The sequence below is a fragment of the Panthera onca genome, chromosome D1 (genome assembly GCF_046562875.1).
Source record: "Panthera onca isolate mPanOnc1 chromosome D1, mPanOnc1 haplotype 2, whole genome shotgun sequence".
Lineage (NCBI taxonomy): Eukaryota > Metazoa > Chordata > Mammalia > Carnivora > Felidae > Panthera > Panthera onca.
In genome coordinates, this window is record NC_138348.1 from 114289383 (window position 1) to 114305454 (window position 16072).

At 44.2% G+C, this 16072-nt stretch overlaps 1 protein-coding gene across 8 annotated transcripts in view; it reads right to left on the minus strand.

Annotated features, from left to right (window-relative positions):
• The window catches only part of YAP1 (Yes1 associated transcriptional regulator), a 112539-nt gene that overhangs the window by 40620 nt on the left and 55847 nt on the right, over positions 1 to 16072 (minus strand). For all 8 annotated transcript variants that reach the window (XM_060604544.3, XM_060604548.3, XM_060604545.3 and 5 more), the window contains exon 3: positions 15724 to 15839. In XM_060604544.3, coding sequence (XP_060460527.1) covers positions 15724 to 15839 — 116 coding nt within the window. The remainder of the gene's footprint in view (positions 1 to 15723; positions 15840 to 16072) is intronic.

Here is a 16072-nt window from a genome sequence, read left to right on the forward strand (position 1 = left end):
TCTCTGACTTGAGAGCTTCCACTTTTAAACCATACAATATGCTCCTTCCCAAAGACATACAACCTATTTCCCAAGGCTTATGCATTTCCATACATTAAATTTGCAAAATGGAAATAGTGACTTTATCGCTTTATACCCAAGTTAAATCATTAAGTACTTACCATATTTATTATATCTAAATATTATTTGTTATATGTAAATCAATAAATGTTTAGTATTTCACTAAAAACAGCAAACTTCAAAAATTAAGTTCGGAGACTTCTCACTGATACCACTCTTATGCACCATCAACAATCCAAACTGAACCTCTGATGGCCCTCATCTTAGACACGAAGGTACAGAGGAGAAACAATCCCAGTGCAAACTACTGACTGCTGCTGATTCTCACACCTATTTCTACTTGAGGAAGGTGCATATGACATACAAGTACTGGGGGCGCCTGGGCTCAGTCAGTTAAGTGGCCGACTTCAGCTCAGGTCATGATCGCGCAGTTTGTGGTGAGTTCAAGCCCCACATCAGGCTCGGTGCTGACGGCACGGAGCCCACTTCGGATCCTCTGTCCCCCTCTCTGCCCCCTCCCATGCAAGCGCTCTCTCAAAAATAAACATTAAAAATATTTTTTTTAAAAATTACTGTACAATTTTAGAAGCATGCTAATATGCAAAACAGAAAAGAAAATAACGCTTTATATATTCATCTGTATTTTTCATTTAACATTCTGGGTAAATATGATGTTACGTGGAAAGAGATGGTTCAAAATAGGATACCGAGAAAGGTACTAATCAAAGGCAAAGGCGTAGATGAGCAAAGATTACCTTCAAATAGTGTTGTACCACAACTGAATCCTTAGTAGCAGAAAAAGATAACAGACAAGAAACAGATCTTCAACCTTAAATGTGAATGAAAGAAAACAATATATCGGGGTGCTGGGTAGCCCTGTCAGTTGAACGTCCGAGTCCCGGTTTTGGCTCAAGTCATGACCCCAGAGTTGTGGGATCGGGTCCCATATTGGTCTCCATGCTGAGCATGGAGCCTGCTTGGGATTCTTTTTTTCTCCCTCTGCCCTTCAAATATATACAGACATATAGTCAGATCTGGGCTACACACACACACAGATTTTTAGTCAAGTAGTCCTTAGAAGAAATCCAGTGACTTGATCCTTAATGCAGGATTCTAAGTCATTCTGCTAAACTAATAAGCTAACTGTTGAATAACCATGAAAGGGGCGCCTGGGTGGCTCAGTCGGTTGAGCGTCCGACTTCGGCTCGGGTCATGATCTTGCGGTCCGTGAGTTCAAGCCCTGCGAGTTCGAGCCCTGCGTCGGGCTCTGTGCTGACAGCTCAGAACCTGGAGCCTGCTTCTGATTCTGTGTCTCCCTCTCTCTCTGACCCTCCCCCCATTCATGCTCTGTCTCTCTCTGTCTCAAAAATAAATAAATGTTAAAAAAAAATTAAAAAAAAAAAAAAAAAGAATAACCATGAAAAGCACAGAGAGCAAGAGCGACAGACTGAGTCACTGGTTACACAGGCTCCTAAAAGTTTGACTCAAACATGTGTTTGGGCTAACCTTAAGACACAGTAAAGTACTGAGTCCAAGGGGAAATCTGGGTTTCCCACAAAACTACATTCTTAAGAGAAAACCGCAGGAATTGATCAAAATAAATTTAGAACGATCTCTGAGTTCAATTTATATTCTGATTTAACGTGTTATAACTTTCTTCAGTATGGAGCACACGAAATGAAGCAAATGTAAGTAGCCAAATTTTATTTTATTTAAATCAGATGATCTTAAATCTGTGATCAAAATCACCAGGAAAGCCCCACCCTGAGGAGTCCAGGTTCAGAAGGTTCGCCCATAGGGCACTGATGGTGACGGCCTGGGGACACTTACAACCGCCGAGGGCTGGTCAGGCGGCACCTCTACACCACAAGTGTCCACTAGCAGGTACCGTGGGCGGCTCAGAGCCCCAACCATCAAGCGCTGCAGGTCTGGGAGAAAGGCACCACCTTTGCCGGGAGAGGGCGACGCGAGCGGCTACGTCCACCAGGACCGAACAAGTCCTGAGCGGTGCTCTTCCTGTAAACACGTGAAAAACCTGAATGGCTCCAGCAACTATTAAGGAGAAGCAGCTCACAGGTCTTCTGCCTGTGAGAACTACGTGGAACCGAAGAACGGGGACCCCGGAGGTGAGACGAGCGGATGAGATGCCCGGATTCTCACCGGTGACTTGGCCCGACACCATGTCTGGCTGAGAAAGCTTTTGTGTCCCGGTGGAAGTGAGGAGCCCCCACTCGTCATCTGGCTCTAACTGGTTGTGCGTTTCTGTCCAGGCCAGACGGGGAAGTGCCTGCACGCAGCAGTGTCCGTTTCTGTGCACACGGTGCATTTTCCTATTCTACTAGAATATTATTTTCTATTTTCTATTCTACTAGAATATTATTATTTGCCGAGGGCCCTCTGCTCAAAAAGGGGAAGAAATGTCTGAAACTAATCAACATGGATTTCGATTAAAATCCTTGATTTACACTCATGAAACAGTGTTTTTTCCGTGTGAGTTCAACCTCTCCATTATCCAGCATGACTTAAACCAAAGACACAGAGATAGTTACCAAGGTCCTACTACATCCAGACACACTTCCGGGACTGGAGATGTACAGCGGTGAGCAGACCGATCCCTGTCTCATGGAGCTTCTGTCCTAGCCGGGAGGACAGACAGATATGGACAGAAGAGTGCTGGCTAATGAGTGCACTGAGCAAAAAGACATAAAGCAACACGGATGCAAAACACCTGGAAAGGGTCTTTTAGACACATGGGCCAACGTGGGCTGCTCGGAGGAAGCAGAGAGTCCAACAGGGTGCGAGCTGAAGTCTGTCATGAGCCGGGGAGGAGCATCCCAGTCAGTGGGACCGGGTGGAGGACAGAGGTACGTGGGGCACGGTTTTGACGGTCAAGACTTGACCAAACAGCTTTCATCGTTCCAACCAGGAGGGGGCTGCACGCGTAATACCTAACACAAATTACCAGTGCTCCAGGGTGATACCAATTCTCCAGGCTCAGGGAGAACCTCGAAACGAGTCTGAGTGGACAATAAACATTTTCATGCTAAGTCATGTTCACGTGTGCTAAAGACAGGCCCTCAGACACAGGGAAGATATGGGAGCTTTTCAACCTATCACACCTGACCACAGCACCGAAGTCTTTTGGGGAAGAAGGGGAAATAAAAAAAAAAAATAAAGCACTAATCAAGAAGGCAGAAATATGTCAGCATTTTAATAAGATGTAAGGAGGGTGAGAATTTTTTTTTTAAGTAAGCTCTACACCCAACTCACGACCCCAAGAATCAAGAGTCACGACTGAGCCAGCCGGGCGCCCTAAAGGTGAGAAATCCAAACTGGGATAAGCAAGAGGAAGAAGAGTGTTAGGCTACTGTTAAAATAATTCATAAATCAGAGTTACTTATCCTCGGGGAAAATAAATTTTTAGGTAGGATTTACTACTGGTTGAACGATAACTTATCTGCTACAGCAATATAACTTCCTGCAATATTTTAGGAATAAAACACTCCAGGTCCTAACACGGATGGTGACTCAACATCCACTTTTGCATTAGTAATGACTGCCATTTGCAATGTCTTATCAAACAAGAAAGTCTGGATAAGCCACCCCGCAAGCTGAAGAGCAACCTGTCCTACTAGCCTGCCCCACGATTCAGGGGTAGAGTCGACGCCCACGACTCAGAAAGTTCACTAAACACACCCTGATGAGTGGTTCAAAGTACAGAATTCTCAAGTCATTTCCTCAGAACGTAGGAGGAGCTGCTGTAAAAGACGCCGTGGCCTCTACAAGGAATCTGCTGCTGACCTCTGAGAGTTTCGGATTCTGGTCCTAAGCTGGCACTTAGGACAGCTCACAAACTCTTACTTTACGTGGGGGCATTCGACGCTCTTTGCGAGTGCGTGTTAACTCCTTTACCAGCCCCGCAGTACAGGAACTATCATTTCCCCCACCTTACAGATGAGGACACGATGGCACAGACAGGCCGCCCAGGATGCGTGCCCGCCAGCACCGGTCACACGCTTTCTTCTGCAGGCGCCAGTGCCATGTGCACGATGGCTCCCACACCTTTCGCGCTTCACCCGAGGCACCAGCCTCTCTCTCTTCACCAAGTGGACACGACACACTTTACAAAACATGTTCCCATATTCTGAGTGGCTTCTACTTAAAAAAAAAAAATTTTTTTTTAATGTTTATTTTTGAGAGAGAGAGATAAAGGGAGACAGTGCATAAGTGGGGGAGGGGCATAGAGGGAGGGAGACACAGAATCCGAAGCAGGCTGCAGGCTCCGAGCTGTCTGCACACAGCCCGATCCGGGACTCGAACTCACAAACCGTGAGATCAAGACCTGAGCCGAAGTCGGACGCTGGACCGACTGAGCCACCCAGGCGCCCCTGGATTCTACTTTAAAGTACCACCAGCTGCACTTGCCCCTGAAACCAAACTGGCATGCAGACTTTCACATCTCCGGGATGGCGTGGTATTTCAGCGGCAGCCTCCCAGCTGGCCTTCTCCCGTGTGGTGGTGCAGTGCGGAGCCTATTCGGGAGTCTCTGTCCCCCTCTCTGCCCCTCTGCCACTTGCACAGTCTCTGTCTCTCTCAAATAAACAAACTTAAAAAAAAAAAAAAAAAAGAAATTGCACTTGTTTAGATGTCCTGGAGGTTTATACTGCACACTGCCTTGTATTTACTCTTTTACACTGAGTTTAACTAGAGGCCAGTCAGTGGCACGGGAAGATACATCATTCTGCCCCAGAACACAGAAAAAGAGTTTTGTTTTGTTTCTATAAGCAAGTGTGCTCAATTCTGCAAGGTGGATGAGAAAAAACATGGCAACATTAGAAACTACCACTAGGCCTAGTGTGCAACACTCTGCTCTGCAGACTTGAGGTTTTCAGAATATGTGGGAACTGAAATATATTCACCCCTGACTCTTCAGCAGTTCTGTATCCAAAGGAGTCTTCCATAGACATACGCGTCTGAAATCCCTATACCTGGTCTTCTAAACCCTAGACAATCCCTCATAAAATCTTGTCCACACGAGACAGATTCTTAGGCGGACACACTCAAACTGTCAGGTACAATCATTAAGTATTATTGTCACTAACTTTTTGTGTGCCTTCAATAATCTAAATGTGGGACAAGTATTTATAAATGTATTGGTTGAGGAAAACAGCTTATAAAATCAAGTTTTGGTAAAAGAAATATGATTTCCCTTCTGGTATCTACAGCAACAGTGGACTTAAAGCACACAGCCCTAGGTCACGCGGTCAAAACTATCATTTTTGGGTACAGGCCTAGAAGCTAAAAAGACTATAAATATACCGATTAAAATCTGTTTCACAAAAGCAAACGCAAGGGTGGTGACGAGCCATTTCTTTTTCTCCTTCAAGTTCGGGTGTGCTCCTATAGGCCGCTGGAAGGTTCTCGTGCCCAACGACTACACATGCTGCCAAGCCCAAAGCCAGGCTGCTCACCTGCACGCAGTGCACCACTCACTCGCCTACCCCCCACCCCCGCCTCCCCCATCAGGCCCTGAGTCTTAAACAAGCACCCTGATTTCTTCGTCTTGGTATCCTCACAGCTGAGCACGGCCACCCTACACAACCAAGCTCTGTGGGGCGAAAATGATTAAAAACCTACCTGTGGGAAGAATAATTGATTGGTCTTGATCAAGTCACAATCTCTCGGATCTTTAGTCTGTGCTTTTATAAATCATAGGTTTTTTAAAAGTTGGTACCACTGGGGTGCCTGAGTGGCTCACTTGGTGAAGCATCCAACTCTTGATCTCGGCTCAGGTCATGATCTCACAGTTCATGGGTTTGAGCCCCATATCAGGCTCTGTGCTGACGGTGTGGAGCCTGCTTGGAACTCTCTCTCCCTCCTCCTCCTCCTCCTCCTCCTCCTCCTCCTCCTCCTCCTCCTCACTCTGCCCCTTCCCCACTCATGCACGCTCGCGCTCTCTCTCTCTAAATAAATAAGCAAACATTAAAAAAAGTTGGTACTATTTTTACAGAATTTTTATATTAAATAAGCTCTCATATTCCTATCTATCACTTGTGTAGCTTTTATTCCAACAGAAAGTAGGAATAATATGAACACAGAAGTAACAAAGTAGACCTTAATAATACTTCCGTGGTCTCAAGTTCACCATTCTAGAGCCTCTGTTCTGTGCAGCCCATGAACCGGCAGCATGGACACTACTTGCAAACGTGTTAGAAACGTGGAGCCTCAGGTCCAGACCTACTGGGTCACCGTCTGATTTTAACACGCCCCCAGCCGGTCCCCCCTCCCGCCACAAATTAAGAACCACTCATCCATAACACAAAAAACTAATAAGGCTCACCTGTGTTCACTAAACTCTTATAGAACGACCTACCATTAGCTCAAACATCACCAACACAGCAACAGTGCAATTCGGTTGGTTAGTAAAAAAACAAAAACAAAACACCCTTGACGCATAAAAATGCAATTAAGTATGATTTCAGCTCTATATTAACACTCTAGAAAGACAGCCTAGTTTAGAGAGAAGAATAAAAGGGTTCAAGATTCAGATGGACCTACAGTCAACCCTGCTGGATCTTGTATTAACCTTCTAACCTTGTGCAAGTTCCTTACTCTGCTTGAAACTTCCTTTCCTTATCCACAAAGTGGGAGACGAACACTCCATTCAATGGGAGAGGTTTACAAGAAGAACTTGACGTAAAGTAGGGCAGGTACTTTTTAAAAAAGTCAGTTCCCTACTCTTTCCTGGAATAGTTGTGCGATTTTGTTCCAATAATATATTTACTTTACTACAATTCATACACAATGCACAGAGTCAGGTTGATCAGGAAATAAATCTGGGTCTCAAAGATGCAATGAAGGGCGCCTGGGTGGCTCAGCTGGTGAAGCATCTAACTCTTGATCTCAGCTCAACTCACAATCTCAGGGTTAGGAGTTCAAGCCACACCCAGTGTGGAGTCTACATTAAAAAAAAAAAAAAAAAAAAAAAAAAGTTGAAAAAAAACCCCCAACTTTAACCTAATTGAAGTTTTGCCACCTCGTTATCTTACTGATTAAAAGAATAAATATTTTGGAAAACTCTTTATTGTTGCAGGATTCTTTTTATTTCACTGATGCTGCCTATATATGGTAGTTTATGGATATCATTTTTAAAGAATTAGCATTTTAATCTTTCACACAAATATTCCTCTTATGAGTCATAAAATTACTGTGGCAAAAGAGTAACCAGAAGTATGTAGAAATCAGTGGGAAAGACAAAAATAATATTCCAACACTTGTCAGGAGAAGAAATAAAACAGGCATTTATTTTTTTGTTAAATGTAAATAACTGAATCTCTTTCTCATCCTCTCTACTCCAAAGCCAAGCAACGTTTCCAAAATTCTACAAATAATCACTGAAAACAAAGTTGAACATGGCCGCTCCTATCTGTAAGCACCAATATCCAACAACTCATGTCACAGAGAAGCTGGCAGCAAAGACACTCACATGCCAACTTCTTCCTGTATGTTCTTTAACAATATCCTCTTACTCTACAAGTTAGTCTGTTGGGTAAAATAACAGAACATTAGGCTCAGTATTTACACTAAAATCTTAGTAACTTCCAGAATTCAAATGAGCTTCACTTTCCCAAACGATTACTTCAAAAACTCCTAGTAGAATTTTAAAAATATCTGTTATTTGTGCCCTAAGACCAGGTCAAGGGAACTCAACAGCCTTGAGTTTCTGTATATTTTCCAATCATTGCACAAAGAGAACCTCTAACATGAAGCAAAGAAGACAGGAAGGAATTCCTTTATCTAAAACAGAGGCATTATAAAAACTTCTGATCCTCAAGCTATTGAAAAATGAAGAAACTCGGGGCGCCTGGGTGGCTCAGTCGGTTAAGCGGCCGACTTCGGCTCAGGTCATGATCTCGCGGTCCGTGAGTTCAAGCCCCGCGTCGGGCTCTGTGCTGACAGCTCAGAGCCTGGAGCCTGTTTCAGATTCTGTGTCTCCCTCTCTCTGACCCTCCCCCGTTCATGCTCTGTCTCAAAAATAAATAAACGTTAAAAAAAAAATTTAAAAAAAAGAAAAATGAAGAAACTCTATAGATCTACCTTTCAACATGATTAGCTGGGTTGTCTCCAATAAAGGAATGAAGAAATGGATACTTTGAAAATGCTACAGATTGTATAGGCAGCACATTAATATATAAACACATACCTCAATTCCAGAATAAGCGACCTCACAGTTTTGCTTCTGTATTTGGGGACTGGGAGATTCCTACACAGGGTGCTTATTTTAGACTCAACATAAAGAAAGACGATTTATCAGCCAATATCTATTGTTCCATTTGCCAAATGTTGCTACCTTGTCCAGGTTAATTCTGAGTTTTAATATTATTTAGAAAATAGTTTAGCTTTCCCCATCAGAGCACGACAGAGGCCATTAGCTGACTCGACACCAGTGGCACACTCCATTGAGAGCAAAGTCCCAAAGCCACCAAGACTGAGAAGTGCCCTATGTAGTACGTCACTGGGTCTAACAAGACTTCAGAAGGACAAACTACAAGACACGTGATAACTGCAAGCTATTGTCACTTGCAACCTGGTTGGACGTTCACACTGAATTAACTATTCTTGTTTTTTTTTAACGTTTATTTATTTGAGAGAGAGCACACGTGTGCCCAAGCAGGGGAAAGGCAGAGACGGGAGAAGAGACAGAATCCCAAGCAAGCTCCGTGCTGTCAGCGCAGAGCCCGATGTGGGGCTCGAACCCACTAACCATGAGATCATGACCTCAGCCAAAATCAAGAGTCAGGCGCTCAAGCGACTGAGTCACCCAGCCTCCCCGAGTTAGTTTTTCTATTTCACAAATACTTTTATCTTCATAGTTCCCATATATTGTTTACTTGCGACTTTTAATAATATGAACTAGACAGGCCCATATTTTTAAAGCAAAAAAATGGCTGCTTCCACATTACCATTTTCTAGGAACTTCATTATCAAATCAATCAAGACATAAACTATGTACAGAAAAAAACCCCAAGTTTCCAGAGAATTAGTTATATTGGTCTTGGATTATTATGCTTTTTTGCTTTTTACTATTCTCTTATCCTGTGGCCATCTTTTCCTAATGTACCTACATTTCCAAATGGAAAAAAAAAAGCAATTTTGGTTTAAATAATGATAATCTGGGATAGGAGGTTGAGAGTAATGAGTGAAACATGGTCTCTGTCATTTACGCCATTCACTGCTCTGTATTTGGGCTTTGTTGCTGTTTTATTGTTTGATATATTTTAGTATACTCTCAGTCCATATATAATCACTTCAGGTTAACAAATAATTTCCATCTTATAACCGTCAAGACCTTTCAGAAGAATCAAAAAAAAATTTCACTCTGTAAAAGAAGAAAACCTTATTTAACAGTCTACCATCTATACTAGAGAAATGTGTAAGAATCTAAAAGCCAGAAAATAACACATGACTGGGATGAGAGCCAATGACCTGTATTTGAGCACAAAAAATTCTTTTAAGGGTGCCTGAGTGACTCAGTCAGTTAAGCATCTGACTTCAGCTCAGGTCATGATCTCAAGGTTTGTGGGGTAGAGCCCCATGTCGGGTTCTGTGCTGACAGCTCAGAGCCTGCTTGGATTTCTCTCTCCTCCTCCCTCTGCCCATCCCCACTTGTGCATGTGTGTGCACTCTCTCTCTCTCTCACTCTCTCAAATAAACTTACAAATATTTATGTGTGTGTGTGTGTGTGTGTGTATTATTTTAAAGGGAGAGTGGCTACCTGTTACTATCAACTGCTTAAAATGTAAAATATCAGATCAGATCACACTTACTTACCTCTTATACACCTGACAGATACCAAGCGCGATGTATCTTGAGTAATTTTTAACTATGCACAACCACGTTACGTGGACTGTGTTAATCTTCACAGCAAGCCTGTAAGTTCAATGTTAACTGCTATTCCCATTTTTCAGGTGAAGACACTGGTCGCTCCTGCAGCCCATCCAAGATGGCGCAAGCAGTAAGTGACAGCGCCGGGATGCAAATCCACGTCCGCTGGACTTAGCCCTTATTCTCCATCCCTCCGTTCACTCAGAAGGTGAAAAGCAGGATTCAAAGCTGATGAGCTACAGTCAGGAAGCAGGAAGCAGGAATTAGCGGCTCCTAAAGCTTCGGTCAGCTCTGCCACTTGGCTCCACGCCCTTTGCTTTTTAAAGTTAAAAACCTTACACCGATCTACCCTTTACCGGTCCTTTGACCTCATCGCATCCACTCTCTGCCTGTCATTTTTCTTGGTAACCCTCTCTCTTCCCCACGGGTTAGGAGGCCCCGACAGAGACTGCGTGAGGCCAGCAAACGTGATGGCAGCTCCATGTGCCTCTCTCCGCCTGCTTCCAAACGGTCTCCCCCACTGCCAAGAAGGGGGTCAGCACATTCCTCTAACACGTATCATCTCTGGTGATCAGGAGGCCATTTTCTCCACCCACCTCGAGGCATTTCCTAGGAGTTCCATGCAGGTTTTCATAGCAGGGAAATCTCAAAGAGCTGCACTGGTAGATCTGGACATTAGTCAAATAAATGCCTCACTCTAAAACACACAGACAATGAATTCTTTAAAATGTACCTGTAAAATAGGACATCTGACTCTGCATGGGTACCAAAGGTACATTTTTAAAAAGCAGATAACTGGATTATTGCTTAATTTAAATCAAGGCTGATGATTTTTAATGATTCTGAACAGTCACCAGCCTCTGGCATTCAGTTATCTGTGGATCATCACATGGTATACTTGTCCTTGACTTTACCGTTACTCTGATTCCACAATCTTACCGGTTATAGTTAACGAGCTACTACTCAACATTTAATATCTTCACATAAATAAAGCTGGTTAAGGAAGTATCACGTTGTCTATCATAAAAGTCACTAATGTCCCACAAACTCTCCATATGGAGACCAATTTTACACAGATCACGAGCATGCACAAAAGGCTGTTTGCACGCTATAAACATAACACACTTGACAGAATTTCTCGAGGGCAATCATCTCAAGTAATGTTTTAATTTTTTTTTTTTTTTTTTAACGTTTTATTTATTTTTGAGACAGAGAGAGACAGAGCATGAACGGGGGAGGGGCAGAGAGAGAGGGAGACACAGAATCGGAAGCAGGCTCCAGGCTCTGAGCCATCAGCCCAGAGCCCGACGCGGGGCTCGAACTCACGGACCGCGAGATCGTGACCTGAGCTGAAGTCGGCCGCTTAACCGACTGAGCCACCCAGGCGCCCCAAGTAATGTTTTTAAAGTAATCTCTATGCCCAAAGTGGGGCTCAAACTCCTGACACCGAGACCAAGAGTCACCTGCTTCACTGTCTGAGCCGCTGGGCGCCCATCATCTAGAGTAATGTAAGAGAGTAGGGCTTCTACATACTTTTATATAGGTACACGTTATTATAGATTTTTACGTAAAATGAAATAGGAATATTATCTTACTGAATGGCTCCAATCTCTAGTTTTCTTTTCCTCACTTATCAAATTCCTTTTACAAAGTTCACTGCCATTTATATGCCAATTAGGTGGACACTTAAAGGATATGAATTAATCTACTTCATAGAATCTAGTTAAGTTGGGGAACCTGGGTCGCTCAGTTGGTCCGACTCTTGGTTTCAGCTCAGGTCATGATCTCACAGTTCACGAGTTCGAGCCCCATGTCAGGCTCTGTGTGTCACTGTGGAGCCTCCTTGGGGTTCTCTGTCTCCCTCTGTTCTCTCTCTCTCGCTCTCTTTCTCAAAAATAAACAAACATTTAAAAATAAAAAAGAATCTAGTAAATCAGGTCTCTAGAACCCTCTCCCGGTGTACCATTTAACTGGCAAATCAGTGATTTCTCAATGATACATATTAAGAAATTTGGCCAATTACAAACCACGAGTATCCAGTGTAGCAATGGAATCCATCACTTCAACCTCATATTTTGAAAAAGAACTTAGGAAAACAGAAGTAAACTCATCATTTTGCTAAACTAAATTACACTGAATGCAAAAAATAGGATTTCATCCAATCTCAGACTTGGAGAGAATTTTAAAAGATCAGTCAGTTCAGTGAACCATTAAAAAGTGATCCAGAAAACGGGTCTGGAGAGTCTAAAGAAAATGAGAGTTTTAAGGAGGTGGTCTGATTAGAAACAGACCAGAACACAAAGCTAGACTCGAATATTTGAAGGAGGAGAATTCTTTTTTAAAAAGCAAAAACGAAAAAGTTCTTGCTTTAATGATTAAGGACAAAAATGGAAGTCAAGTTGCATTTAGCACGACCGACCCAGGAAAGTGCTTCAGGAGAGACGTGCAGTGACCACTGTGTGTGCCCTGCTGAGCCGGAAGCCCCTTGCTGTTCTGTTACAGCGAACATTCTCGAATGTATTTAAATACCTACCCTCACAATTCTTCTTGCTCACCGTCTCCAGGCTCAAAACTCTCCTGAAGAAATGACCTTGGTGGCACAGGGGGGCAGATCCGGCCAGTCTCTCTTGTGGTGATCTGCGGAACCGGCACGCACCACCCCACTCCGGAAAGCACAGCCGCCAAGCACCTTGCGTGCGTCCCAACAGAGAAAGGGGAGCCCCTCGCTTAAGACCTGACTGACGTGACATGAGAGCTGTCGTTTCACAGGAAGGGAGGATGTGACATTCGTTCCAAAGCATTTCAATACCGTGTACAAGTCCCCTATTCTTAAATGTCCACTAGCTTGGAAAAAATGAAAGCCAACCATGGAGTCGTGTGAATTCAGACCATACACATGCCATCTACAGCCTCAGCACTTGACGCGGCAGTTACGCCATTTGTGTTTGTGACCAAGTTCAGAAAAATCTAGATTTAAATTTGTGCCATTGTAAGAATTTTCATATCCCCTTAACATCTTGCTCTCATTCTGAAACTTTGTGTGACTCCTTTTCTTTTTTAGGATCAGTTTTTGTCTTTGAGTTAAAACAAAGCAAAACAAAACAAAACAAAACACTTTTTGGTTTTACCCTGTCTCTTCCTTTCTTAAAGCATCGTTCTGCACCACCAGCCCACTGAAGACAATGACCTTGCATGCCCTCCATAAATGTTCTCTCTTCTTAAGGTGCAGTATGTACTGGGCGGCGTGCGGTGCGGAGCCTTGTTCGGCGAGCCCCCCACACCCACCACCTTCTGGAGAAGAGCTGTCCCGTGAGCCGGGCGCACTGACAGACCGCCTCCGGCTGCGTGGAGGCTTTCCTCAGACACTGACTCTAAGCCTGGTTCACACGTAGATTAAGAGGATGGGCTCTGGGCCTCCACCAGCAAACCCTGAATCCTGGCTTCTACCGCTTATCAACTGTGTGATTTGGGGACAATTATGTAAGTTTCCTCATACGGGAAGGGAGTCTAGTGAAAGCACCTAACTTAAGTGGCCACTGTGAGAATTAAGGGAGATGGTACAAAAGGACCCCAGAACCCTTCACATGTCTTCCTACCATTCTCTCCGACACATGCCCACATCTCTCTCGGGGGCTTGTCCCATTTCAGGTCAACTCTGTTCCCCCCACTCCTAACCCAGCACGCCACTTGGCTGGACGCCACTTGGCCCCAACAGTCCCTGCCAGAGTCACTCTGTTCACCAAACAAAGCTACGGGCAAGCGTGCCTACTGGTTTATGTGCGATATATAAAACATACTTTACAACCAAAACACGGAGCTAAAAAAATACATGCAAATATTCTAAAACCCACTATAACCAATTTGATATATACTTTTGAATTTAAACACAAATTTGAATACAAATTCTCCCTACTTGCTCAGGCCGTTATCATTAGAAAATGTTAATAGGAAAAAATTAAACCCATGTTCTAAAGAATCACAATCAAACTTGTTACATGCAAAATGCCTAAATCTTCCAAAATAAACTTTAAATTAATAACCTACTTATTACTGGCTTCCAGGGCATGGTTTTAGGTGGAACATGACAAAATGAATAATGTGAGTCATCTTCTTTGGACTATAAATACAAGGCAGCTTTCACAACTTTTATTTGGAAATTTGATAAAACAGAACTAGATGTCAAGTAAAAATATTAGTCAAATACATACATAATATTTTGCCTTAAGACTTAAATATCACACATAAGTTTCTGCAGAATAAGTAAATGTATTCACATTAAAACAAGCTAAATGGAAGATTAAGGGAATGAATTTTTCAACAGTTTATATAAACAAAGTTTATGACAAGAAAAGCTTCGTCATGAATCTTTCTTCATGTTTGTTTTCAGCACGTAACTCTTCAGAATTCAAGTGTCTGGCCCAGCAAGGGCAAGGACAGACCAGAGACCCCACACGCCAGCCCCGCCTTCCGGGGCAGAAGGACGATTCCAGTCCTGGGCTCTCCTGGGCCCAGAGCCGGTTGGCTGGCCTGCTGTCCCCACAGGCCAGCAGTCCTTTCCAAAGCCTGCTGCCGAAGACAGTCTACACTGCAGCCACCCACGTGGGCTGGTCAGTCTGCCGGGTGAGCAAGAGGAACGGGCCGTGACAAACACACCGTCACGGCCCTGAAGGTGGCCCATTACGGCCGCTGCCTTCTGTGCTCCGAACCGGGGCCGAGGCAGAAACCCAACCCGAAGGCTCCAATCCCAGATGCAAACACGGAGCCGTGTCTTCCCGGGGCACCCCTTCCCCCTCTGCACGAAGAGGCCCAAGGGGGTAGCTATGGGCTGGGGCCCACACAGCAGAGGTACCTGACTGACTAGGAAGTCACTAAACCTTCACTCAGTACCTATTCTGCACTAGAACTGTAAATAAAAGCTTTGTATGTATTATTTCCTTTAATATCTCCCCCTCTGTAGTAATGGGCAACAGAATCCCCATTTTGTAGATGAGAAAACCAGCATGTTTCAACACACTGCCAACCAAGAGAAAAGAGCCATCCTCAGGTCTATCATGAGTGAAAAGGGCAGACTGCATTCAGTAACACATACTAGTGGTTTCTACATCGCGACCTTCCGGTTACTTTCAAGGTAGAACAAATACGCTCGTTAAAAGGTAGTTAAGAACACCACAGCTTGGCTTCCCACGCAAACCACTAAGAGAAAAAAGAAACCTCCAACTTTAAGACCTCAGACAGAAAAAAGCAGTGGGTCACAGTCGACTCAAACACAAGTGTGTCAAAATTAACCAAACTAAGAATCGGGAGACACTGACTTCAGAACTGAAACTGTAAGAACGGTGCCTTCTGGTTGCAGCCCTTCTATACATTAGTAACTGAACAAGGCTTGGGTAAAGCATGCGATTTTGAAATAAAGGACGAAGTCTCCCACAAAAAAACCAAGTAGAAACGGGGCGCCTGGGTGGCTCAGTCGGTTGAGCGTCCGACTTCGGCTCAGGTCATGATCTCGCGGTCCGTGATTTCGAGCCCCACATTGGGTGCTGTGCTGACAGCTCAGAGACTGAAGCCTGCTGCGGATTCTGTGTCTCCCTCTCTCTCTGCCCCTATCCCCCTTCTCAAAAATAAATGAACGGGTTAAAAAAACAAAAACAAAAAACGGGTAGAAATTAACAGTCGCCCATGCTCCAGTTTTCTTACAAGGATAATGACTATTTTCCATGGAAGGTCCTTGTGGTGCGCAAGCCTTTCCTCCATGTGCTCTAACGACAGGGTCTCACTCACCTGAGGCCGAGTTCATCATGTTCTGCTGCACCGGTGGGCTGGTGGGTGCCGTGACGCTCATCTGGGAGAGCATGGCCTTCCTGGGGTCCTGCCATGTTGTTGTCTGATCGATGTGACTGGGACGAAACAAACCACCGCGTTAGACAACGAACACCAGGTCCTCAAAGCAACAACCCCACCTCCCAAAGCAGAGGAGATCTATGTGCACCCACGGAAGGCCTCTCACACGGTCACCTGCCCGCCCGTCCTCTGTGAGAACCTTCCTCGGCCTGTGCCCACTGCACTTTCACCACCCAGATCCTACAGGAACAAGATGTGAAAAACCATGCCTGGAATTTAGGGAAGGGAA